At 43.2% G+C, this 23051-nt stretch overlaps 2 protein-coding genes across 4 annotated transcripts; both read left to right on the top strand.

Moving 5' to 3' along the window:
- Positions 1-81: 81 nt before the first annotated feature.
- THG1L (tRNA-histidine guanylyltransferase 1 like) lies at positions 82-5589 on the top strand. Of its 3 annotated transcripts, XM_071570456.1 has the most exons (6): positions 82-270; positions 1201-1377; positions 1856-2025; positions 2913-3001; positions 3608-3715; positions 4815-5589. In XM_071570456.1, exons 1-6 carry the CDS (start codon positions 86-88, stop codon positions 4974-4976), a joined length of 891 nt encoding a protein of 296 aa, XP_071426557.1. In that variant the 5' UTR covers positions 82-85; the 3' UTR covers positions 4977-5589. The 3 variants fall into 3 exon arrangements, with proteins under 3 accessions (XP_071426557.1, XP_071426560.1, XP_071426558.1); XM_071570459.1 differs by lacking the exon at positions 82-270 and having other exon boundaries at positions 301-1377; positions 1951-2025; XM_071570457.1 differs by lacking the exon at positions 82-270 and having other exon boundaries at positions 1291-1377; positions 1860-2025.
- Positions 5590-8607: 3018 nt separating this feature from the next.
- On the top strand, positions 8608-18245 carry LSM11 (LSM11, U7 small nuclear RNA associated). The gene is made up of 4 exons (XM_071570266.1): positions 8608-9011; positions 12305-12444; positions 13217-13300; positions 14811-18245. The coding sequence occupies exons 1-4, from the start codon at positions 8618-8620 to the stop codon at positions 15207-15209; spliced, it is 1017 nt and encodes a 338-aa protein (XP_071426367.1). The 5' UTR covers positions 8608-8617; the 3' UTR covers positions 15210-18245.
- Positions 18246-23051: the final 4806 nt, after the last annotated feature.

Below are 23051 nucleotides of genomic sequence, written 5' to 3'. Positions count from 1 at the left end.
CCGCCGCCCCCGCCCCGCGCTCCGCCCTCCGCCGCCACCGAGCGCTCCTCCACCCGCCCAGAAGAGCTTTCCGGTTCCGCCGGCCATGCTGCGCCGCTGCCGCTGGTATCGGGCAGCTGTTGCGGCCAGCGCGGCTATCGCGGCTCGTTCCCTGCGCGGCCTTGCCATGGCCAAGAGCAAGTTCGAGTACGTGCGGGACTTCGAGGCGGACGACACGTGCCTGCCCGGCTGCTGGATCGTGGTGCGGCTGGACGGCCGCAACTTCCACAGGTGCGGGCGGGGAGCGCTGGGCTGGGCTGGTCCTGCGGCACCCGCATGGAATGCGGCTATTCCAGGCATCCTCCTCGTGTGCAGTGCCTTAAAAATGGATCACAAGCATTGTGTCTTCTCTAGCAATTGGTTATATCAATTCCCCGTCATTCTTGATACAGCTCTGGAAATAAAGCTGTTTTCTTTAAGTAGTCAGATTTGGTAAACAATCCTTCTCATACTCTTTTTGTATGTTTTCTGTAGGCCTTACCAATATAACCTTTACAACACAGTATTTTGGATGCTTGTATCTTGGATCCTCCTTCCCCCCAGTCCTAGTGAACATTCCCTCGGGCTCTCCACGGCACGGAATTACGAGTGGGATTTTGTTTTCACGGGAAGGAGTGGAGGGGAAGTGGTGTCCCAGTGCCTTGGGTGTACTGGGCAGTGTCGGCAGCTGTGCCGGGGTGTGTTGGGGTTTGGGGGTCAGTGTCTGTGTGGCATTCGCCTTCCCTTGGGATAAACTGGGCACAGTTCCCTCGGCTGGTGGATGACATGGGTTCTTGCTGGGGTTTCATCTCTGGTTCTAGTAAAGCTTTGGCAAGTTATTTGATAATGTTGCCCTTATTGGACTGAGTATTAAAGGTGCCCTAGAAAAAAGGAAATTGGGAGAATGTAGTATTTATTGTCCTTTTCCAAGTAAATTACATAAACCAGCAGTTTTAAAGGACTGGTTAGGGTGAGATACTGATGGGGAAAAGAATGGGTTATCTAGAGGATATAGAAAGGATTTTTGTTATTTTTTTCCTTATCTGGAGGGAATTCTCTGTAAATATTTACAAGATACTGGCAATAAATACCCATAGAAAGAAAATGTGGGGAAAAAAATCAATGGGTTAGCATTTGTGTGCCTCTAAAAGGGATTCTCATTCAACCATTTTTGCTTTGAAGGTTTTCTGAGCAGCATGAGTTCAAAAAGCCAAATGATGACCGTGCCCTGCAGCTGATGACCAGGTGTGCCCAGACAGTGATGCAGGAGTTGGAGGATATTGCTATTGCTTATGGACAGAGCGATGAATATAGTTTTGTCTTCAAAAAGAATACCAGGTGGTTTAAAAGAAGAGCAAGGTAACAGCTGCTTTGATACTGAAGTGAACTTGTTTTTAACATCTCTCTCCAGACCTGTAGTTCTTTTTTGAGTTGCCTTTACCTACACACAGGGCTTAGAAGGAGGGTTGGTGCTTACACTGCGGTTAGTTCAGGTTCTTCATGTGGACTCTTTGCATATGATTTTGCAGGAAAATACATTTAATAATACAGAGCTGTAAAAAAAGGTTCGATAAAACAAGAATTTAAAACAAACATTGTTAGAACAAACATTCTATTAACACTTGGAAATATAATATTAAAATGTTACATTTTCAAAATGCTTTTATTTGATTCTCAGTACTCCTGATGTTAAAAAGACTCTGCCCTTGCTGATCTGTTGGGCCATTATTTCAGAAATGCTGCTCTCCACTAGAATTATTACTACTAATACCTCAGATAACCACAGATACATAACCATATGGATGCATTTCTCTCTTTTTGTCTCTTGTTCTGCAAGTAAGTTTATGACTCACGTGGTCTCCCAGTTTGCCTCAAGTTATGTTTTCTACTGGAAGGATTACTTTAAGAATCAGCAACTTCTGTACCCACCAGGATTTGATGGACGAATTGTGTTGTATCCCAGCAACCAGAACTTGAAGGACTATCTCAGTTGGAGGCAAGCAGATTGTAAGCGTTTCTAGAAAACAGATTAGTACAGTGGAGTTCTCTTCCTCTCGGAATAGAAATGCTTTTACTGCCAGTGTATTTGTATATCATAGAATCAGTTGGGTTGGAAAAGACCTCCGAGATCATCAAGTCCAACCCTTGGTCCAACTCCAGTACATTTACTAGATCATGGCACTCAGTGCCACATCCAATCTCCATTTAAAAATCTCCAGGGATGGTGAATCCACCACCTCTCTGGGCAGCCCATTCCAATGCCTGATTACCCTCTGATATAGCTGTCAGTGAAAGAACAGCAGGTAGGGTAGTAGTTTTAAGTAATTGGTTTGGGCTTTGTATGGCTACAGAAATATAGGCTAAAATTCTGAGTCTTAAGACCAAACTACATTTATTGCATCCTGGGAGCAAGTTCAGCATAGGAAATATTATAACTATTAATAGAAGTAATTTATTAGTTTTTATGTTCTGAGTTGGTTTAGCCAAGGTAATCTTTAATGAAGCGATGTGAATGTTTAGATTCAGACCAGGGAGCAATCAAAAGTGCTGTGTATTCCATGCTAGAACAGAGCATTGGGTTTACTCTAGGCTTTTGTCAGTACCTAGTCCCTGTTGCTCAAATGGAGATAATTTACATTACACACAAACACCCTTCACCCTCTGCTCTTCCCTTTTTCACAGTTATATTGAAATCTGTCTATTCTAGTCATTCTTCTGATATGCAGTACCTCAAAAATGGATCACAAACATTGTATCTTCTCTAGCAACAGATTATATTAATTCCCCATTATTCCTGTGTCTTGGGTACAACTCTGGAAATAAAGCTGTTTTTTCTAGGTACTCAGATTTGGTAAACAAATCTTTCTCACAGTCTTCTTCTATGTTTTCTGTAGGCCATATTAATAACCTTTATAATACAGTGTTTTGGATGCTTGTACAGCGAAGTGGTTTGACACCAGGGGAAGCGCAGGACAGGCTCCGGGTAAGAGTCTCCTCAGGTCATGTTTTTTTCCAGCTACAAATTAAATCATAAGATTTGCAAAGTGTCTTGCCTGCCCAGCAGCCCTGGCTGGCTTGTTTGTTCTTACTGTAGTAATTTTGTGGGTGTGGATTCAATCACTTCCTGAATTGCACAGATGTTAATATCATGAGCAAATAATGTATTTTGGTCAAGTATTAACAGGTCAAGTATTATTTAAGTTCTTAATTAGCAATCTTTGAAATGCTATGAAATGTCCATTATCCAAATGCATGAGGTACAACAGCAGAATTCAGCTACTCTCAATTCCCAGCCCTGTCTGTTTTGTCTTCTTGTGCAGACTTCAACAATTTATTTCTGTTTTCTCCTGGAGTCTGTTGACTTTCTTCTATTTGTTTTGAAAATGTAGCAAAAAACCTCTCAGTTTTAACATTCAATTGGCAGTTGGAATTAATTCCTCTGTTGAGAGAAGTAATTAAACCGTGTGACTTAAAGGTGAAAAACCTATACAAATGTCAGTCTTCAAATATTCACCCCTCCTCTACCCTATAGAATTCAGTTTGTCTGTTTATTATCTATAAGAGTATTTTTCTTTTCATTTCCTCTCAGGGAACTTTGGCTGGAGATAAGAATGAAATCTTATTTTCTGAATTCAACATCAACTACAACAATGAACCTTTGATGTATAGAAAAGGAACTGTCTTAGTATGGCAGAAGGTAAAACACTGTATTGCCACTTGCTTTCTGCTCTTGTTTTAAATAGCTGCACTGTGACAGACAGGCTGTACTGAAAGATCACCAGGTGTATTTCAGATGTTTGTCTAGATATAAATACATTTTGAAACTGACCATATTTGCCAGGTAATGATGTGTAAATTGACTCATTGTTTTGGAGATGTTTTGAGGTATCTGTTTCTATGAACATAGTATAAAAACTAGTCTGTGAAGTCTGACTGACATGCAAATTACGATCAATAAAATGAGATAAAATGTGTATCAACAGATGACAATGTGTGTATCACTGGGGCCTGTGCCAGGCCCTTTCCCGGATTAGATCTCAAGTATATCCGTGGCAAAGGAATGACAAACTTTATTCAATGATGTAGCTCAGCTCATAGTATGCTTAGTCCTTTTTTTGCTTTAAAGGAAACTTGGAAATGTTCATCATTCTAGGATGATCCAGAATTAGTGGAAAAAATTTCTGTCCTGTGTTTTTTTATGAGATGAGACCCTAGAAAATCAGAAATGTTTATGGCCTTAGTATCCTTCTGTGCTAGGAGAGCTTAACTAGAAATAGTGTTTCATGTTATCAGGCTCCATTTGTCTGTACTAAATGTTCCTCATAACTTGCTCAGCCTTTTGTCTTCTATACTTAAAATAAAAATAATCTTTTTTATTTAAATTTTGGCTAACAATTTTTAGTTCATTGTAACTAATTAGAACAGATAGAAGCTCCCACCTGGAAATACAGCCTGCTTGTTCCTTAGTGATATTTTTCCCTGGTAATGGTAGGCATTAGCAAGGTTTCCTGTTTGCTTTATATAGCTCCAAAGTACATACTGTGCTTCATTCAAGAATACTTGGAATCAGTCATGTGAATTTGCATGTAATTCCTCTATCCCATGTCATGACATGCAGCTTCAAGTGCTCACATATTAAGTCTTTGAATTGAGAACAGACTGTCTTTCCAAAGATGCTGTGTCCAAACTCTGGTATGATATTGGATTGATAGTTTTATTGTGGCTTTGTTTCTTGTCCATTTGTGAATCCCCTCTGGAGTCTTACAAGTTTGCTAATGTGTCAACTGTATTTTCAGATTAATGAAATCATCACTAAGAAAATAAAACTGCCAAAGGAAGCAGAAGAAAAGGAAGTTGAAGTGACCCGGGCTAAGACTAAAGTTGTTCCCCTGCACTGTGATATCATTGGGGACCAGTTCTGGGAGGAGTATCCTGAGATTCTGGCTGAGCACAGTTGATATCTCTGAAGAGTGTAACTGGTAGTTTACATTTTGCCCTCCTTGGGTTGTTGGCCACTGAGTAATAACGGATGTTGACTGGCAGAGTTTAACCTGTAACTCTCTTCACTGACTATGTTGGTTTTAGCACTGTTGTTGCCTGAAAAGAAGACAGTGGTGTGTTGTTTGACATACAGGAATATGCCCATATGAAAAGCTAACATCATACTATATTTTGAATGTTAAGAACCCATCATAAATTAAGACTGCTCCTTCCATGTACATACATATTTGTAGAAAAAGTGTATAGAAATTTCCTGTATTTCTATAGCATTTAAATCATGAGGTATTTTACAGAACTGCTAGTCTATAAAAAAGCTTGTATATTTGAACAGAAAATTATTTTTTTTTTATTTGAACTGTTATGGACCAGAATTCTCAGTTGGCATTTAGCATTTAAATTCAAGGGCGGAGTATTTGGTCAGATGGGTGACAAACCATTCAACTGCCTAATGTCTGATTCTTACTGAAAGGAAATGGAGTAGCCCAGCAGTTTCCTATGACTGATTTTAAAAGCTTTTGTCAGCTGTACAGGATTTTTATACTTGTAAAAATTAAAACCAGTAATATCTTTTGTGGTGTGTTTTATCATGCGGTCTTTCTCATTCCTTGGACTTTTACTAGTAAGTGGTGAAAGTTCCAAAAAGTGAGGTTAATAAAATACTGTACAGACTTGAATCCTCTTAGGAAAAGATAGACATCTCACTTTCCATGGCCTGGGAAGTCACCTGTCATCTGTGCAGGAGTGACAGTAGCAACACAGGGGAACGTTCCTGTCACCGGCAAAGAGGGAGCCAACAACTCGTAGTGCTGTTTTCTGATTTTCCTGGGAATGACAGACATAGCAGTGCTGACAATCCGTGTTAGTTAGAGGGGAGGGAGGGGCATGTCTTGCCTGGTTTATGCACAGGTTTGTTTGGCTTAACTGTCAGTTAAGACCCTTTGTTAAAACAAATCATACAACCTCTTGGAGCAGGAAAATTTCTGGCAATGGATAGGGACTTGTCCCACTGTGACTGGAATTTGAGGGAAAGAACCTGTTTCAGTAGAAACACAGCCATAATGGTATAATAGGTATGTATAATTCTATGACCACTTCTAACCATGCTTGTTACTAGAACAGTAACTGGGCCAGTTGTTTCTAAGGGAGAGAACAGTCAACAGTTGGGACTGGCCATAAAAATGGAAAGAAAGGATCAAATGTGACTGAGAAGGTCACTCAGTACAAAGTTCATTTCCCATGAATTTGCTTATCAATCTACTCTCCCCTTCCTGCAAGAAGAATGCATATTTAAGGCAATGTGCCTTTTGGTGGTGGGGATTTTTAAAGACAGCCAGGTACTGATATAAACCACTACTTTGCAGGTTCTTCCTAAGAGAAACAATGAGCCTTGGTGTTTATAATAGCACAGGGCTTCTCCTCCTACTGCTCTATGCTAATACTGAGAAGTTAAGTACATGCAGTGAGAGAATATATTTCACTTTTAGTTTGTAGAATGGGCTGCAGAATTCTCAGGAAGAGGATGTGACTGAGATAACGAATCGTTGCATTACTCATTTATCCCCAAGAACTCTCTCTGGTTTTTTTTTGTCTTGTAACACAAATGTAATTTACTTTGAAATGCCCTGTGTTACTGTCTGGTGCCTGACTTTGGACATAACGTACAAAGCAGCTGTTCCAGAACTGGTAACATTTGGATTTACTCAGACTAAAGATGAAAAAATTTATTTTGCAGCCATGATTCAGATTTGGAAAGTATTATATAGGTTTCTTATCTTCTCTATTATGGCCACCTGATGCATTCTACAATATATTTATGTATGTGTGTATAAAAAATGGGTCTGTATTAGATCTTATCCTCACAGTGTCTTCTAATTAACTCATCCTTAAAATAATATGGAATAGGTCAACAGATGCACACTTTGGAACTGATATATGGATTGTCTGTACGATCATGGCCTTTAATTTGTATTAATATAAATTCTAGAGAAAGAAACTCCCTGTAGTATTCTCATGTATAAAGTGATTTATATGACTTCTTAGCTGTAAGGGAAAATAAATGCTCCCAAGGTCCAAGGAGCAGCCTGATGTTGGTCGCACACACAGCCTGACCTCTGCCTGTGCTTCCAGGTATTGCTGGAGCTTCAGAAGTCCTGTACTGTGACCCAGTGAAGAAAGAGGGATTTCCTTTGAAGTTGGTGAACAACCTGTGACTGATGTATTGCCGTAACAGGCAGCATTATATGTACGGGAACCTGTTATGAAACATTAATGGAGGTGGTGAATCGTTACAGTAAAACCTCTCTGCAACATTAACAGTGTTTCCTCACAGTTCCTCAGGGAAGTGCTTATGGACTGTATATCCTTTTATGGGTTGAAACACAAACTATATTGCAACCATGTGTTGCCCATATGCCATTTCACTGCCTAGGGCAGGTGGGGTTTGGTGCCCGGTCAAGGAAGCACCCCCAGAACCACCAAGGGCTCCAGGGTGGTTTGTAGGGGAAGGGTTAAAGCAGGAGATTTAAGGGAATATCACAGAATCACGGAATAGTTTGGGTTGGAAGGGACCCCTGGATATCACCCAGTTCAATCCCTCTGCCAAGGCAGGGTCACCTGGAGCAGGTGACACAGGAACATATCCAGGTGGGTTTGGCATGTCTCCAGAGAGGGAGACTCCACACCCTTCCTGGGCAGAGCCTCTTCCAGTGCTCTGCCTGTGTGAATGGAAAGTTCTTCCTAATGTTGAGGTGAAACTTCTTGTTTTAGTTTATGGCCACCACTCCTTGTGCTGTCGCCGGGCATCACAAAAAGAGTCTGGCACCATTCCCCTGACATTCTGAGAGATCCCCTCTCAGCCTTCTCTAGGCTAATGCAGTCTCTCCTCCTAAGAGAGATGCTCCAGACCCCTCATTTACTGGCCTCTGCTGGACCCTCTCCAGCAGCTACTTGTCTTCCCTGCACTGTTGCCTGAAGGAGCCCCCAGAACTGCTCCTCCCGTTCTGAGTCTGTGTCCTTTAGGGTGGTTGGTCTGTAGTCTTCCTCACGCTGTCCTTTTCTCAAGCTCTTACTTCTGGTACATCATCATCCCCGTCGAAACAGCGTACACCCACGAGTGCAGTTCTGACTACTTCGTTAGTTTCATGTTCCTTTCACCAGCGCTGCTTCACAGGATGAAGACCCCCTCCATCTTTTGCGAAATCTCTGTGTATGGCGCAACTCCTGACCTCTGCACAGCTCAAGCTACACTAACAACCTCTACAGCCGCACAGTTCTGTCCGGCACAGCTGCAGCCGCACCCGGACCGCTGCTGCGAGGCCGCTACTATCGCTCCACCTGTCCCGCCCCGATCCGCCCCGCTCCGCCCCGCCCCGCCCCGCTCCGCCCCGCTCCGGGGCCGCCCCTGCCGCTCTGCCCGCCCCGCCCCATCCCGCTCCGCCCGCACCGTCCCGCTCCGCCCACCGCGTCCCGTGCCGCTGCTCCCGTCCCGTCTGGCTCCGCTCCGCCCGCCCCGTCCCGCCCCATCCCGCTCCGCCCCGTCCCGCGTTGTGCGGGGCAGCGGCCCCTGGCGGCGGGCGCGGGCGGTGCCGCAGCGCGGGCCATGGAGGGGGACGAGGCGGGCGCGGAGCCGCAGGGACAACCCGGCCGCTGCCGCCGCCGCTCGCCCAGCCCCGGCCGCCTGGACGTGAGGTCCAGCCGCTTCGACCCGCTGCTGGCGCTCTACTCGCCGCACACGCCGCTGCCCTTCCCCGCCGCGCCCTGCTTCAACAACCTCGCCGAGTACGAGAGCTTCCAGCGCGGCCTGCGCCGCCCCAGGGGCCGCCGCGCCGCCGCCACCGCCGCCCGCGGGGCCCGCCGTGGCCGGAACGCCGCCGACCCCGAGCGCATCCAGCGGCTCCGCAGCCTCATGGTGAACGCGGGCCCCGCGCAGGACGCGGCCCCGGGGACGGCGCGGAGGCGGCGAGCGCCGCGCAATGTCCTCACCAGGATGCCCCGTAAGGGAGCGCGGCCACGGGCAGGAGCGGTGGCGTGGATGGGGTGGAATGGGATGGGGTGGGGTGGAATGGGATGGGGTGGGGTGGGATGGTGCGGGGCGGGATGGTGCGGGGCGCTGCGGGATGCGGCTGTGCCTGGAGTGCGGCTGGGATGGCGTTTGGGGGGTTCGCAGGTGAGTGAGGCGGCCGAGGGAAGCGCTGGGTGACAGCGGGGCCGGGGGACGCCGCGGGGGAAGTGATGGCGTTCCATCGGAAATTGAACTTGCGTGGGGACGCGCTGGCACAGGTGGCCCAGGAAAGTTGTGGCTGTCCCGTCAATTCAAGGCCAGGTTGGACGAGGCCCTGAGCAACATGGGCTAGTGGGAGGTGTCCCTGCCCATAGCAGGATGATCTTAAAGGTCCCTTTCCAACCCAAACCATTCTGTAATTCTCTGAAATGATGTGCAGGAATGAGGAACAGCATTTCACAAAGCTGCTCAGGCAGATAATGACACTGACTTTGTATTGGTGATGTCCTGTCTGACTTTGTATGGTGATGTCTGTTATTTGGTTAATGACATATCCGCTTGATTTTAAGAGGAAAGAAGATAAGAAACTGCTGGACTTTCAAAAGTACTATTTTAAATCAGGAATCGTGTTTGAGTCCGTGCTCATTAGTTAGATCATAACCACATGGTGAGTCTGTAACACACTGCTGTTACTTGGTTACTAAACATTCTTCCTGGGGGCATAAATACAGCTCTGGCATTTCTGATAACGGGGTGTGGATGGAGTTGGGAGGCAGCCGTTATGTTGCTAATTTCATCAGTTGTGATGATGATGATAGAAGTTTCTTGGTATAAATTCTTGGTGTGCAGTCATGGTAATACCCTCTAAATTGTGAAGGGGTGCCACTTGTGCACCCACACCAAGAATCGAATAGCATTGCCATCAAATCAGATGTATCTTTAAAGCAATTAAAAATACAGGGCTTTTTTGAAACAATATCTCTTCACCACCATCTCCTTTATGTTCTTTTAAAAGGCAAAGTCCAAAACGTTCAATTCTGAATACCCAAAGCACAACATTTTTCTTGCTTAGATACCAAAACTCAATGTATTCAATGCTATATATAATTAATACGGGTACTTATCAACATGAGGATGCACAGGCAGATTTAGTTGCATGCAGAACCTCATCACTGCAGCCCCTGGTGCTTGCAGAAGAGGTGTGTTCCAAAAATAAAATCCTTGCACTGCTGGTTTTATTTTTTCCGAGATGTCAGGTTGTTTAGAGGTTTTTGGATGATGTGTTCTGCACTTTTGATCAGGTGAAGCTGGAGGTTTGCCATGGAGAAGTCAGAGCTTAGACAGCAAGGAAAAGTGAGCAGAGTTTAGATTTGGTAGAGCTGTGTAGTGTTTTTCAGAGTGCTGACAGGCAGAGGAATAGCTGGAAATAAGGATTATATTTGAATTTTTATAGAAAGGTGTAGATAAAATTTCTATGTAAAGGGAATATTGGAACTTAAAATATTAAAAATATTTATTTTAAATTATTCAAATTTTCAGGGTTGGTTAGAAAAAATGCTGTTAACTGATTAAAAGCACCAATGTGATGTCATGGTGGTGTCTTCTGTGGTTCCCATGGTGGATCTGTGAGTTCAGAACATAAATTTGTCACCATTTCAGCTGAAGGAGGCACAGAGACTCACAGAAAGACCCCCATAAGCAAAGCTGGGAGGTGCTGACATAGCTTATGCTCTATGTGAAACCAATTTTCTCCAGTTATCCAGCTGGAGGGGGCTGGCAAGAGGACAGTGGATCTCAAAAAATATACATGATTAGGTTAATTCAGAAGAAACTGCTTTAGATTTCCCTGCTGTGGCTGTGAATTGCCCTGCAGCCCAATCCCGCAGCTCAGCTGTCACACAGGGACTTTACACTCACAGGAAGCATTTTCTACTATGCTAATCAAACCTTGAATGCACAGTCCCTGAAGCACAAGGTGAGAGATCATTTCTGACTCATATATTTTATTAATATGAAGAACTGTGTGAGGTTTTAGACCAAGTCTTTTCCCTGACTGTCAATAGGAGTTGTGCAGCAGTCCTGGGGCTGTGTTTGCACAGGCAAATGGGTACCTGTGATTTATCACTGGACTGGCTTCACCGTGGCGTGGGTGGGAATTCTAAAGTAAATAATATTTACCCTTTAGATAACTTACACTTGCAAGGATTTCTAGTGTGCAGATAAGGCTTGTGTGTGCCAGGTAAGCCATGTGTTTTACTGAATTCCTCCAGTTTTGCCCGGAGTAAAAGCATTATTGCCCTGTGGTTTTGCATGATTTCATTGCTGGCTGCTGCTTAGAGTCATTTTATTCCTCTGCCAAAGATTTGTATGTCTTTGAAGGATCTCCAGTTGGCTGCTGAAATTTAAGGGAAATAATACATTTTCATCAGTTTAGACTGGTTCAGTTTAGTTAGTTGAAGGATTTTGAGTCATTGTTTTGGAAATCTCCCTGTAAAGAAAAGGAACACATATGAGACAATCCTTTATTCACAGATCATAACTAATCTGAGGTAGCCTTAACCAGGCATTTGTCTTTTCTGAGAAACGAACTCTGTCCCCATGAGCTTTCTATTCTCTCTGAACCACTTTTATTAGCAATTAGCATTACTTAGCATGTTTTTGAAATGTAGCAAAAAGATTGTCAGCTAAGGCTGATCTGGCTGTGGGTTATATAATGGAAAACCTTCCCATTTTCTGAAGTCTTGGCTGTCCCCACTGCTAGAACAGTTTTGGTGGTCAGGTAAGTGTAACTACAGTGTGTTACAGTACTCTGGGATTTCCCTTTGCTGTGAAGACAAGTGTTGTGTCAAGATCTGCCATACCTGTACACAGAGTAGATTTCTACATATTTTTTTTTCTCTCTCTATATATACACACATACAAAAAAACATATATAGGAGAGAGACTTTTTACAAGAGATTATTGTGACAGGACAAGGGGGAATGGCATAAAACTGAAAGACAGTAGGTTTAGACTAGGTATTAGTAAGAAATTCTTTACTGTGAGGGTGGGGATGCCCTGGCACAGGTTGCCCAGAGTTGTGGCTGCCCCATCCCTGGGAGTGTTCAAGGCCAGGTTGAATGGAACTCTGAGCAACCTGGTCTAGTGGAAGGTGTCCCTACCCACAGCAGGAAGGTTCAAACTGGATGATCTTTAAGGTCCCTTCCAACCCAAACTATTCTACAATTTTATTCTGTGCTTCATTGTATTTTGTTGAAGGCTGGTGATGTTCTCTTTCTGTTTCAGTCCATGAAGGCAGCCCACTGGGGGAACTTCATCGTTGTGTCCGAGATGGTGTAAAAATTAATGTTCACATCCGCACTTTCAAAGGGCTTCGTGGAGTCTGCACAGGGTTTCTGGTTGCATTTGACAAATTCTGGAATATGGTAATTATTGTTCCAGCTCTTGATTTATAACTGTTTTGTTGAAAACTTGAAATTTACAATAGGTTTAAGGAAATGACACTTGGAGAAGATTAATGTGGTATTGTGGTTCACAAACTGATTTGCTCTGGTACCAAGTGCTAGGTTTCAGACGTACGTGTTGTTTGGTGTTGGGCTGGTATGTCTGGGAGGTGCCCAACCATTTTAGAGAGGTTTTAGGTAAGAGAGAGACTTTGAAGAGTTCCCAGCATCTTCAAAGATTTTGTATCAGAGCCCATTCCTTGTATAAGGAATGTGGAATATGAAGAATATCAGAAACTTTCAAAGGTTTCTTTGCAAAGCCCAATCTTTTTATAGTGATTATTGCTTCTCTGTTTTCTTTCACTAACATCACTGGGCTGTCAGTGACTAAAGCTTTTCCCTGTGCTCTAATTCATGAAGATCTTAAAGACAGTGGATGGAAAAGCAGCTATTAAATATTTGTGAGCCTGGAGTTGTGAAAAGTTTGGAAATGGAGAGGTGGGAAAGATTTTGCTGGCAAGGCTCACAAAGATTTTGCAAGTAATGCAGAATGGATGTTACACTTTGCTGCTGCTTTTATACCTCAGTACAATTTAGATGATTAACAAACCAGCTCCAAAGCACAGTTTGTTCCTAGGATGGAATTTCTGTTATAAAGAACATAATTTCATTATGCTCTGACACAGAGCTGGTTCAAAGCTGCTTCATGTCTTCTTTTAATTTTGACCTTTCCATTTCTTTTCTCTTCTTCTAGGCCCTGACAGATGTGGATGAGACTTACAGGAAGCCAGTAATGGGCAAAGCTTTCTATGCAGAACCTCAGCTCACCCTGACTCGGGTAGGTGACCATCTCCACTTTCCTTTTTTTATTTAGCATCTCCCTTTATGAAGTAGTAAAAGGAGAGCATTGATTGGAAAACTGTATTTACATTTAAATATTTTTACCTGCTTTTATTACAGATTATTCTAAAATTACTTGAATTAAGGGGAAAAAAATACCCAAAATATTTTCAGACCTTCTTACAAGTACTTTGGCCATAGTTCAGTGTGACTAAAGTTCCACTTTAGAGTCCCCTTTATTCAGACCACAGTTGCTGTCACTGCTTAGTGCAATGAGCTGAGCTTCTAGAAGCTCACTCTGTGGATTTTGGTTTATATTTTCTGTATGTTTTTTGCACCTGTGACTGATTGGGTCCATGTTGGTCCTGCCAGGGGAGGTGGCAGAGCATCCCTCTGGTGCAAACATTCATGGAGCCACAGTCTGTGTCTGCAGCCAGAGAAATAACATGGATAGTTGCTCACTTGAGCCTCTGCTCTGGGTACTGCAAAGCCCAGGATTCTTGCTCCAAAGCAAGACTCTCTAGGATCCAGCTGCAAACAGGGTTGTTTACCGAGTTGAAAACTGAAGAGATGATAAATGAACTTCTGAACAATGAAGGGAAAAATTGTGACAGGGTTGTGCCCATTGAATGGCAACAGCTCTGGGCCTTTTGAACATCAGAGAAGCATCACAAACACATTTAAACAGTTTCATTGTGAGGACTTTGCTTTCAAATTCCTGCCATTTAAATCTGTTTTCTGATAGATCCCACCCTTCCTTTTTTAAAGATTAGTTAAAAATAATCAAGTTGTCATTGTTCCCTTAGCCCACTCTCACAGGGATTGGCTTTCCATCCTGTTGCTGGGACGAGATAGGCTAAGCAAGAATCCTTCTCATTTGTCAGTATTCCATAAAAGCTTGGCTGCTGCCAGAGTAAAAGCAGTTTCTTTCCCTGTTTCAGCACTGTATATTCTTAGATTAATGAGTTCATACAGTGCTCTGGATCTGCTGCTGTACCTTTCATTATTTTTCTGTTGTTTGCGGTCTGCTGACCTCCCAGAATACCCACACAACTTTCAGTTTGTTTTGGGGAACACAAAAGGTCCCTCATTTTTTCCATCTGCACCCTTTGCTAATGGAGGCCACTTATCTTAGGCATTCATGACACAAGGATGGAAATGCCTCTAACACAACATTACAAGAGCTTTGGGAAAATGAGCTAATGGAGCAGCTTGGTGTCTCTGTTGTTCCTGACCAAAGTTAAATGCTACCACACAGCAGTGTTGCTCCCCAAATTAAATTCCTTGGTGCTCACATAAAGACACTCGTGATCAGGCAAGAGCTCAATTCACCTTGTGTCACTGTTTGACTTTGGTAAGAAAACATGGTCTTTATTGCTGGTGAAGATTCTTCACTGGTGGTGCCTTGTGAGCTCTGGTTTGGATTCAAATATGCAAATACCACCTGTGGAACAAACAGCCTCTCTTGTTTTATGAATTTGGTCATAGACACAAATGTCCTTTTACAGCTGTTTGACAGACTTAAACTCCAGGACTCCTCGGGAAAGAAGGGAGCTGACTCAAAGACTGTCTCAGAGGAGCTGGCCCTGACAAGTGACTCTCAGACGCTGGGTTTGAAAGCTGGATCAGGACAAGGGAGAGCAGAAGAGGAGCGTGAGAGGCAGAAACACTCGGGCAGAGCTGCAGAAAAGAAGACACCAGGTGACAGTTTGGCTGCCAGAGGGGAAGTTGATGTGGGCAGCAGGACTGCCCACACAGAGGGTGCCAGTGCTGGTGGCACCCATGCAAGAAGCCAGTCACAGAGAAAAAGGAGGCCCAAAGTGGATTATCAACAGGTGTTCACACGTCACATAAACCAGATTTTTATTCGAGGAGAGAATGTCTTGCTTGTCCATTTGGCACATTGAGTTGGCTGAGTTTTGGTCAGAGTATTTATTTGATAGCATGACTTGCTGCTGCAGCTCCCATTGCTATTTAGAGTTGTCATTGAGTATGATGGTACCGTGGCTGGTTTCCCTTTGCCGTAACAAGGTACGGGAAATAATTGTAACTAGAGCATCCTGAGCTTGATGCCAAAGCAGCTTCCTTAGATCTCTCTTGGGGGTCTCAGGACAAGGTCAGCAATGCAGTTGTTTCTGTGATATGAGGGAGGTAAGCACAGTTTCCACTGTTCCTTAAAAAGAAGTTGAATGGAGAAGATTGGAAGAGAACTTTGGTGTAGTCTATTATAGGAGTTACTTATGCCACACATTTAAGGAGCTTAAGATCTCCACCTGCAACAAATCAGAAATGCTCTTTTGAATATTCCGAGTAATCTCAAGATAAACCAACAGTTTATCTGCTGCTGTTACATGGATGTTCTCTTTTCCAGACATAATTATGACAGTCATTTGGAAATAGTCTGTAAAAAGGTGGAATGATGTACTACTGATAACTGTTGGCCTCTTCATCATAGTTAGCTCTATAATGCCCTGTGTGACAGAAAACCCCCTAACTGAAAACTGCTCTTTTAATGTGAGTGATGGCAAGACTGTGATTTGTTTCCATATCAAAGCTTAGGCTTCTCTTTGCTATGATGTGCTTTGGCCCTGAGTCACCAGCAAGCAGGTGATGTAGCTGATCCAGGGACCTCCATGTTTGAAGTTTATCTGTGAGTGCTGTGGATGCAGATGGAAAATTGTACTGTTATATTTCACCTGTATACTACTTAATGTAATAGTGAAGCTGGAAAAGGTGTGGGTTTTTTCTCAGATGTGTTTGTGATGAGCACACTTTACTGTATCTTAAAGAGCCTTTCAGGCTCGCTCTGTTGAAACTAGAGGTGCTGTGTCTCCAGCAGTTCTCATGGAGCGAAAAACTTTGTGTGTCTTTCCTATCCATGTGAATGATGCATCATCTAATTCCAGTTGAACTGAGCTTCAGAAGTGTGGCTAAAAATGCTTTGAAGTATAAATCTCAACTCATCAGTGAGTTTTAGCAAGGCTGTTAAACTATTGTACAACTGGCCAGGGTTCTGCAGGTATAAACTGATTTCCAAGAGACTCATGTGCAGAAGTTTGAGGGTAAATGAAGCTGCTGCATTATCTAGTCTTTTCCCTTTGTTGTCAGAGGACCCTACAATTCATGCTGCTATTCCTGTATTTATATCAGCTACCTTGTGCTTTGCAAGAGCTCTGTGTGTTTAAGATGAAGTTGGGAAATTGCTATATAGCAGGTCTTGTATTGCATATAGAGGTCATAAGTTCTCAAACAGAGTGACTTTTCTCTGGGTGGCATAAATGTCTGTTGCTGCAAGTGCAGAATTCTGCTTGCTTGGCATTAAGGGGTATGTCCAGTGTTTGGGTGAGTCACAGAAATCATTTAGCAGGAGTTCCTGGGCACACAAAGCAGCTGCTTTTGCCTCTGGGGGAGCCTGAAACCTCTGTCAACATGACATGGGACACTGAGCTGCAAACTCACCTTAAGCCTGGGACAGAAGTGCCTCAAAATACTGTTGAGGCAAAACAGTTTCATCAAGAGCAAAAAAGAAAACAAAGAAAAGAAATACCATCTGCAGCTTCGTATTATATTTTGCTTTTATTGTAATCCCTTCCCACTATGAACTGAGACCAGGCACTGAAAAGATTCTTATCTTGGAGGTTCTTGTTTTCTCTCCTTCTGTGCTGTTCTTGTTTGTATTCATGTGCTCATTTTTCTTCCCTCTTCTCCTGTCAGCACTTTGTCTACTCAGGATGTTCTAAACTCTAGTTTATGAAGACTGTTCTTGTACTCATCCCTAATTGTTCTAGCTTTCTGAACCTTTCCTGGTTGACTTTCTTTGTGGTTGCCAACTAACTAGAACTCTCACAAATTACTAGAAACATGTGAAGCTAGAAACAAGGTGCTTATTTCTGCTCCTGACTTCCAAAAAGCTTTTATTGCAAGTAAATATTTTCTTTATTCTGTTTTTGTTGGTTTTTTCCCCTTTGTATTTTGACAGCTTTGTTTTATTTCACCTGCTTGGGATGACTCCTCTCTGCCTTTTCCATTCAGACCAAAGGCTGCTGGTTTTGACCTCTCCTCTTTCCTTCATGTTTGACCAAAGGGTGCCAGATGACCCTCAGGCCTGTGTACTATGACATCTAATTGAATTCTTGCTATTCTTTATCTCATATTCTTAATTCTGTTGTCTGCCTTGTATTGCCTTATGCATTAAATCAGATACAACTACCATGAATGTTCTTGGGGCTGTCCTGCCCTTCTTCCTTGTCAACTGACACTTCCCCAGGTTCTCAGTTGCTACTCGAAGTCTCAGTGTTTCCTTCAATCAGAAGGTTTCCTCTGAAACCTTGCAGGTGTTTGTTTCTTCACTTCTACAAGTTTCTTTGTTTACATTTTATGAAAAATACTGGTGCTTAGACTTGCATTTGTGCCTTGATTTTTAGATCATCCTGACCTGTTCTTCCAGAGCCGTCACCTTGGTCAGCAAACCTGGTTTAGAACTACAGTTTGCCTAATTTTTTTGCTCTACCTCATTGTAAAATGTTCTTCCTCTCACTTGTGAAGCTGTTTAAAATTCTGTCTTCTAATTTAGATTTATTGGCCTGTTTGTTGGTTCTTTGTTTCCTACTTCCCTGTCCACCTTTCTCCTTATTTCCAAGCTACTTCCTAAAAACAGCTGCTTCTTCTTCTACAACTTCAGATCTTCCAAAATGTCTTCTTTTTCTGGCATTAAAGTGCATTATTAAAATGCTACTTTATGGATTTTGTCTCTTTCAAGCATCATGATTGTGATTCAGCAAATGATCCTTTATGTGTGTTGTCACTTGTATGTTCTAAACTTCAGATAATGCTGCTCTCTATACAAAATCGAATGTCACGTTCTGAATTGAATTCTACCTCACATAAGTATTGACACAAATCTGTTAAAAAAAAAGAAAAAGAAAATGATCCTTGGAAACAAGTGAGCTTTGTGAGTTTTATTGTTTCTGGTTTTTTCTTTCCATGATTTTCCTTTCCCAAACTCAGCATCAAATTTTTGTTCAAAAAGCTGTCTGGTCTCAGCCTTTCCTCTCTTGGCTGCAGTGTCAGAAAGATGCTGGAGCACAGGCACACCTGAGGGATGAAGAGTGGGAGCAGAAGCAGCCCTATGAGACAGGGAGATGTGTGAGAGTGAAAAAGTTTTGTGCAGATACAACGAACCTCTGAAAAGGTTCCACATGTTCCTTGTCCCATATTTCTAGGACTTTGCACATCCTCGTGCTCAGCAGTGGTTTCTAAAGTGTGTTTGTGGTGAGGTACTGAATTACAGAGAGCAGGTTTCTGAACTAACTTTGGAGGAGTGTTGGAATAATTTGAGACATTTTTAGAATGCTTTCTAAAACAGCAGACAACTCTGAAACCTGTGAAATGTTCCGCTGCCAGGTGCAGAAATGATGCAATGCCATAGTCTTGGAATGTGATGTCCCAGAGGTATCTCATGGTGTCATCGTGTATCTCTCCATTGCCCACACACTCCAGCAGGGAGCCAAGTCTCACTTTTAAGAGTGACAGTTCTATTTGTACAGTGAAATGGTTCTGCACAGTTTTTATCAAACACTTCTTAGACAGGGCTGTGATAGTAGAAGAGGTAATGCCAAAGGCAAAAAAAGGAGCTTGTAAAAACCTGTGGGTTTAGTTCCTTGTCTCAACTGACTTGTCCAACTTGTTAATTGCCTGGAAGTTTTTTTTCTGATTTGGAGAGGTACTTAGCAGGTCTCCCCAGGTGATTAATGAATTAAATCAGTAAGTGCTGTTTTCCATCTGCTTCTTGCCCTTCAGTTTTTGGATTCCTTGTTTCTTTTGCAGCTTTCCCTCAGCAGTGCAAGCTCTCGGCAGGAATAAGCCTGACTGCCTGCTGGTTTTTCCCCTTTCCTAAGGAATGTTAGCCCATCTAGTTCTGAACCCAGATAGCCTTTGACTGTTCTTGATATTCATACTGTTTTCTTCACACTATTGGAATTACTTGGTCAGAAGAATTACTTACCTTGGGTAATGCTACTTTTGAAAGTCAACTGAAAAATTTTTGAAAAATAATTTTGTTACTTATTTTCCTTCCCACAGTGCTAGATTTTCCTGGTTTGCTGTTGCAGTCACCCACTTGCAGCTGTGAATCATTGTGAGTGACGAGGTGTCCAGGAGAAAAGAGGCAGAGACAGAAAGGTGTCTAATTTTTTTTGGATTTGACATTCTCTCCAACATGTTGCCCACACTCACCATTTTTCTTTCTTACTGGCACTGACCTAAATAACACAGCTGGAATCTTATTTCATCCAGGATTTTGAAGGAAAATGGAGAGGCAGCAGGGACAGCAAACTGAGTTTTTGGTGTTTATCTCCAGATGAACGTCCTGTCTTTGATTAAACAGATCAGACTTAAAACCACCAAATTGAACTGCAAGCTCTGCCACTGGATAAAACTGGAAGGCACAGAATTGCAGCTTTTCAGGGGTGATGCAGTGATTCCCTCAGCCAGGCAAGCTCTTCCCTGAGAAGCTGCTGAGGTCTGTGTGCCAGTCTGTGCCTCAGAGCATAACTGCAAAATACTGCCAGTTTATAGGAAGATGTTTTCTCTCCTGCCTGCACTGCCAAGTGTAAAACACAAATGCTGAGGTCTGCATCATCTGCAGCCCAGAAGTATTTCAGTTCATGCTTTTTTCTTCTTTGGCTTAAAAAATTGAGGTTTGTACTATAGCAAACCTAAGACACTCTTTGATACAACATTATGAAAGGCTATTATTTACTAGAAATAGTATTGGAAAACTGAAGTATTACAGAATTTGTGGAATTACTGTAATTAAGATATTGCAAACCAGGAAAGGCTGAGAGAAATTGGGATTGTTAAGCCTGGAAAAGAGAAGAATTAGGGACGACCTAATTGCAACCTCCCAGCACCTGAAGGGAGCCTGCAAGAAGGGTGGAGAGAGACTATTTGCAAGAGTATATAGTGACAGGACAAGGGGGAAAGGCCTCAAACTGACAGAGAGTAGGGTTAGATTAGATATTAGGAAGAAATTCTTTACTATGAGGGTAGTGAGACACTGGCACAGGTTGCCCAGAGCAATTGTGGATGCCCCATCTGTGACAGTGTTTAAGGCCAGGTTGGACAGGGCTTGAAGAAACCTGGTCTAGTGGAAGGTGTCCCCACCCATGGCCATTGTTTTTACTCATTTGTAGCAGAAAATAACTAAGCCCTTTGGGAAAGGGTAGGCAGGGCAGTCTAATGGTCCTCCAACAGATGGGCACTGCAGGATTGGTGCGCTTGATAAAGACTTCTCTTGATGGAAACGAAAAAAGTGTGTCATCTCCTGTAAGTATAACATGTTCTCTCTGTACATTATCCCAACTATAGGCTTTCATTGCATGCTAAAAGTGGGAAAGCAGGCAAAGAAGAAGGAGTGGAGAGGAATTACTCAGTTGGTGATAACCCTTTGACCTGGGAAGTGGCTTTTGTAGCCTGTGCTCTTGGGCACAGTAAGGGCAGCTCTGGGCAGTTGTGCTCTGTGGGTGAAGGCAGGGATGTAGAGACAGCCCTGAGTGCAGCCTCCCCTGAGCTGTGAGCCTTTCACAGCACATGAACTGCCCCTGGAATATCTGCCAGGCTCCATCCCTAATACCTGACACATTGGATTCTATCTAAAATTTTGCAGAGGAAACCCAGTGTGAGGAGAGACAAGTAAATTTCCCCTTCTGAGGTGAGGATGGAGGAGACTTGGTTGTCCTTGTTGGCTTCCCAGGGGTGCAGGAGAAAGGACTGCTTTAGTGGAGAAATAGCATAGGTGATTGTCTTGTGATGTGTACAAGTCCTTTTAGATGTCACTAAGTGCTCTTGCTCTTATGTGTTGGCAATGAAGGCCTGTTAGGGAAGGAAAATACTTTCTGATGTTTCTGGATAACTAACTTACTAGCTTCTAGCTTTGTAGGGTTCACTTGGATGACTTTGTTGAAAAAAATTAGTACACCTGAGACTTTCAGTGAGTCTTGTATTCATTTAGAATGATCAGTTTGTGTAAAAACATATCCATCCTTTTTTCCTCTCAAAAGATCAGTGCTCTCCCTCAGTAAAAAAATGAAAGCTGCTCCTATAGTGACTGCTTCTGATTTCTAGTTCTTCAGAGCAAAGGGCAGCTGTGTCATGGTGTCTTCAGTGAGACACATCACTCGGAGAGGAGGAAATGAGAGAAGTGTTTGGTTTCCCTAAAACTAAAATGGGCATTAGGAGGGGAGCAGATGTGTTGACCTCTTTTCAAATAGTGCACACATCCACTGTAGTTGCATGGACTGGGACTTGCTAACCAATTGGTCGTCTATAAAACTTCTTAAGGAACCACAGAGGAGCAGATCATGCCCTACCCAGAGTGACATGGGATTGGGAGGCAGGGGCTGACAAGTTCTCAATCTCTTTACTCGCTCACTGTGGCCTTGACAAGTCACTTCCCTCCCTTGCCCTGATACTCCACAGCTGCAACACATCCAAGAGCAATCCTTGCCTGGCTTGCAAGGATCTGGGGAGGTGGTAAGTGCTAAGTATTGTTATTAAAACTCACTCTGTCAGGTAATGCAGATACATCCACCATCTGCCCTCTCCAGGCACGTGACTGTTAGACTCACACCTCAGACCTGTGTGGGATATCAGGTACAAAGATGCACTTCAGTCTTGAAATTACTGATGTCTTCAAGGACTTCAATATCTGTTTCACAGCTGCAGTTCCATGTTTGGGTCAGATGGTGATAAATGAGAGTGTAACTCCTTTGTAATTCCTTCTCTGTCTTCCTAAATATTTTGTTTCTTAGGAAGCTGATGCTGCTATGGACATACCGAATAATACCGAATTTGCAATATTCTGCTTTCCAGATATAAATGTTTATATTTAAAGTTGCTAAGACTGCAATGCAATAAATGTATCTGTGTAACAGTTTGCCTCAAAGCATGATTTTTTTTGTGCTCTGCCAATACACTTATATCAGTGATGGAGCTGCTACTGTGGTGGTGTAGACACATGCTGAAAGTGGAGACCACCAGGTTTGGATACAGCACTGCTGTGTAGTCACATGGTTTGGGAACAAACAGGTTGTGTGTGTTCAAAAGGGTATAAATCTACAAAATAATATCATTATACCTGTCTTCAGAGGTACAGAAGGGAAGTGAACTTCTGTTGAATGCAACAACCTTTGGCCTCATCACTCAAAGGTCTGTTTCCTTACTGTGTGGTGTTCCACCATACCATCAGGAGATGATTTCTCAGGAATTGGAGGGGTCCAGAACCAGCATCCAAGCATCTGCTCTCATGTGTGCCTAGCCAGTGAGGAACCTGTCTTCCAGGAATCTTTCTATTCCCATGGTAAGTGATGCTGATGTATTTGGATCAGATATGGGGGTTTTTCTGTTTTTCCTGTGAGGATGGGAAGGCCCTGGCACAGGTTGCCAGTGAAGCTATGGCTGCCCCATCCCTGGAAGTGTTCAGGACTGGATTGAATGGGGCTTGGAGCAACCTGGTCTAGTGGAAAGTGTACCTGCCCACAGCAGGGGGTTGGACAAGATGATTTTAAGGTCCCTTCCAACCCAAACTGTTGTAGGTTTCTTTGTTCACTCTATGGTTGTAGCATTGGAGATGGTAACATACCCATGCTTTGGAATTCTGATGTTTGCTAAAAGGAGTAATTCCCGTTGCAATAGGAACTGTGTAAAGACCAAAATTTGCAGTTTAAAGCCAGGAGTGGCAGTATGAGGAT

Source organism: Pithys albifrons, chromosome 15 (assembly GCF_047495875.1).
Source record: "Pithys albifrons albifrons isolate INPA30051 chromosome 15, PitAlb_v1, whole genome shotgun sequence".
Taxonomy (NCBI): domain Eukaryota; kingdom Metazoa; phylum Chordata; class Aves; order Passeriformes; family Thamnophilidae; genus Pithys; species Pithys albifrons.
Note: the sequence above shows the minus strand (reverse complement) of the source record. Positions and strands in the feature narration are given on the sequence as shown.